We start from the raw sequence: 3,898 nt of genomic DNA on the forward strand, positions 1-3,898 counted from the left end.
TTTACTGTCAAGTGCATTTCTGCGTGACAAAAATGCATGATTAAGTTTGTTGCATTTGCTGTGAATTCGGTAATATCTATCAATATTTGTTTCTGTCCTGTTTTATTTATTCATTTATTTACTCCAATTTAAGGCCCTATATAATCCAGCAAAACATTCATGGGGAAACTCGTGGACTGGATGGGATTTGCCCAGGGCCGAATTTTAACCCAAGTCCAGCCCTGAATGGAAGCTTATGAATAATGTGATATCCTTGGCATTAAATCAAGACCTTCAGAAGCACTCTAAGCACTGTATACATACATGAACTACTACTCTCTATGTAGATAACATTTAGTTTAAATATTCGGTTTTCAGAATAAAATTACTTATTTGCTTTTTATTCAGAAGCAGGGCACGAATAAATAACATGATTCGTCTTAAATTAAGATCAGTGATGTAATTTAAAAAGTCATGCAGCTACTGTCTGCTTTCCTTTACTTACACATTACTTAGTAATTACATGTCATTCACATTTATTGGTTTCTACTAGCCTTGAAAGAGTTGCATCTATACTGTCTTTACATCTATACATTTTTATATTTATTCAATTAATTATATATTCAATATCCCTCTATTTGAATCCCCTACAAAGGCAGTGGAAAACCAAGGTGAGTTTTAAATCCTCTTTATAAATGTCACTTGTATAGTGCACTCCTGTGCAATGGGGTCCTATACAATGTCTCAAAATATGATAATTGAAAAAATATATATATATAAAAAATGTATAGTTATATGACCTATTTGTGTTCCATAGTTGCTGAAAGTCTATCGATTTAATCATATTAAACAAAACTAAAAATGTAAAAAAATATATATATTCAATATTTGTTTCTTGAAAAAAATAACTTTTAGAATTCTTAGAATTATCACACATGCAATATATATATATATATATATATATATATATATATTGTATGTGTGATCATTCTAAGAATTCTAATTGGTTACATGAATCATTGAATTTAAATATTATTACATATATTAGATCAAATTACTCCAAAATAAGACTTTTTTCAATGCACATTATAGCCTCATGAATCAAGACAACCTGGACACAGTGAATAAAGACAAACAGATGTTTAGGAAAGTGCATGATTTACTGTAGATCTGAATATTGATGTTCTATGAAAGGATCTGTTCTTGAATCTGTCCTGTTGACCTTTTTTTTGTTTGCCTTTCTGCTTGGCTTATAGCTGAATCAAGGGGAAAAAGGAGTGTGCCTAACTGGGCGCTGACATCTTCAGACTTTTTCGCCTGGATTGAAGAGCTGCGTTCTCACGCTGGCTATGACAAGATTGAGGAATTGGCCAGAACCTTCTGGGCTCACTTCCCTTCCGCCAGCCGCCTGGGTTATGACCCTCCCGCTCCAGAAGAATAATGCCATCTGAGTTGGAGTCTGTGTTGTGGAGGCTATTTGCCCCTTTCATTATGGCACAGCTCTTGGAAAAAGAGACAAACAGTCTTTACTATTTAGCTTAAGTTGATTTGAGCCAAGACAAGATATCTTGAGAAAGGTTTTTATTTTATTTTTTGGTTAAAAGTTACGTAAAACCCCTTATGTAACAGCATCCAAAATCCGGTAAAAGTGTCTTGCTCACAAACTGTCTTTTATTGCTTGGACAAAATAGTTACTCCTCCTGGTTCTTCTTTAAAATAAATGCACACTCTGGATTTTTACTTGCTACAAAATAAATCAAATATAACATTATAAACGTACGCTACACACAGGTATGGTAGAAGGGCAAATAGCTTGAGCAGCACAACAGAGCTCGCATGTGTGCTGTTATCAGGTGGGAATGCAGTCCAGGTGCATAGAGATGACCTCTAAGTGAGGGTCACCCTCCCTCAGGACAAGCACACTACATGCAGAAACACGGTCCTTATGTGTTTGACTGCAGCAAAATCACTCCAGTATAATATGATGTGTACTGTTTACTATCATGAGTGTAAGATTTTAGAAAATACAAAGAAATTTAAACACATAAAAACAAGTTTTTCAGTGATTCTCTTTTTAATTTTAACTTTATTTTGGCTTGTTTGGATATTAATTGATTTTGTGGTAACATTTTACAATACGGTTCAATCCATTGACAATAGTTAACTTTACAACTTCGCTTCTGGCCAAAATACCAGTCCATAATCCAAAATAAAGTTTCCTCCAACAGTCCACCACCTGTTGTCCTCTCACATCAAAATCCACAGACATGGATGGATTTGTTTATTGCAAACACACACTTTTTTAAAATGGCTTAATTATGGATTTGTGTCTTATAAACACTTAACTTTTCCCTTCGTAAGACATTAATTGATGGACTGGAGTCGTGTGGATTACTTGTGGTTTATTGTAATGTATTTATCATCTGTCTGGACTCTCATTCTGACGGCACCCATTCACTGCAGAGGATCCATTGGTGAGCAAGTGATGCAATACTAAAATAATCCAAATCTGTTCAAATGCATTGTGTGACATGAGAACTCTGCTCTGACTCTTGTCAAGAGTTAGTTCAACATTTTTTTTTTTGTGATCAAAATTTTTTTATTGTTTCAGAACTCAAGCACCCTGTGAAATAGCCATAAGCCTTAGCGGATGTCCTACAGCATGCAGGCACTTCAAAGCTGCAGCAGGAAATTGAGTTAGAAAGAAAAAGAAATATGTTTATTACATCAGGAAAAACATCTGTCCCCCTCCCAAGTTGTTTTGCTGCTTCTGTCTTAAAATATACCCTCTAGGAAAACTGGAAATAAAAATGAGCATAAAATAGGATTACTAAACTCATAAATTCAAAATTTAATATTCAGTCTGTTTGCTGTGACTGGGCAATGGCAATTTAGAAACCAGTCAGTGGTTGCTGAATATTCCTGATATTAATAAATAATGATGTTTACTGCTTATGATAATCGTTCTTTCAGCAAGAAGGTGTTGACAGACTAACTTTATGATGAAAATACTTTTTGTTTCAAAAAGTTGATCAAACTAAAACCCTGAGACCCTGAAACAACCGTACAAGCAACCAAACCACATAAAGCACACTTCAAACATCACACACACTGTGGTATTTATAGGGGTAGGGGGTTTCCGTTGGCCTCCTGTACACATTCCTCCACAAGCGCTAACAGGTTGCCTGTAGGAATGTTTGCCTGTTCGTCCAGGATGGTGCCTCGTCGTTCATCTCATCCCTAACCAAATCCTTTCCCAGCACACAGTGCAGCCACAGCTGATAGAACAACAGCATGTCACTCCACAGCCTCTGTGTTCAAGCCGTCCTTCTCATAAGCATGTTGTCTCTCTGCTCACCCTCAGGTATGTCATTTAAAGATTTCCATACCATTTTGGGGCTTTCAGACACCACATATTAAAGTGGCTTCATTAGTTAATGAGGGTGTAGTGAACTTACAAGCCTTGTAAATGGGTTTTATTAAGTGTGACATGAAACTCTGTAAAGTGTTTTAACTTTTAACTCAACTTTAAAATGTTTCAATGCATGTGTAACAGTGACTCATGGTTTCAGTATGAGTAAAAAAAAATGAATAAATAAATAATAAAGAAAAATATTTTTTATATTTTAAAATATTTCAATTCGTTATTCGTTATCATTAGTTTAATTTATACTGGAAAAAAATATGGTTGAATTGCATTGCATTTTAGTATTGAACATTTTATTTTGTAAACAAATTTGCAATTACATTTCCAACAACATTTCACTGTGCATAAAATAACCTGTTTTACAGTGTATTATTTATAATATGAGTTTTCTTTTAAAATAGAATTTTTTCAAAATGCAAAAAATTTTTTTTTGAAATCTAATCAACACAACCAGAAACATTAAAATAGCACAAGCTGCAGTTAAGGCATATG

The 3,898-nt window shown here is 34.3% G+C and overlaps 1 protein-coding gene across 1 annotated transcript in view; it reads left to right on the forward strand.

Moving 5' to 3' along the window:
• The first annotated feature begins 3,195 nt into the window (after positions 1–3,195).
• Positions 3,196–3,898, forward strand: part of LOC107660146 (augurin-B-like) — a 6,288-nt gene continuing 5,585 nt past the window's right edge. Inside the window, exon 1 of the mRNA XM_016449385.1 lies at positions 3,196–3,343. Coding sequence (XP_016304871.1) covers positions 3,274–3,343 — 70 coding nt within the window. The 5' untranslated portion in view covers positions 3,196–3,273. The remainder of the gene's footprint in view (positions 3,344–3,898) is intronic.

The sequence above is a fragment of the Sinocyclocheilus anshuiensis genome, unplaced genomic scaffold (assembly GCF_001515605.1).
Source record: "Sinocyclocheilus anshuiensis isolate Anshui unplaced genomic scaffold, SAMN03320099.WGS_v1.1 scaffold55, whole genome shotgun sequence".
NCBI classification, from domain to species: Eukaryota; Metazoa; Chordata; class Actinopteri; order Cypriniformes; family Cyprinidae; genus Sinocyclocheilus; species Sinocyclocheilus anshuiensis.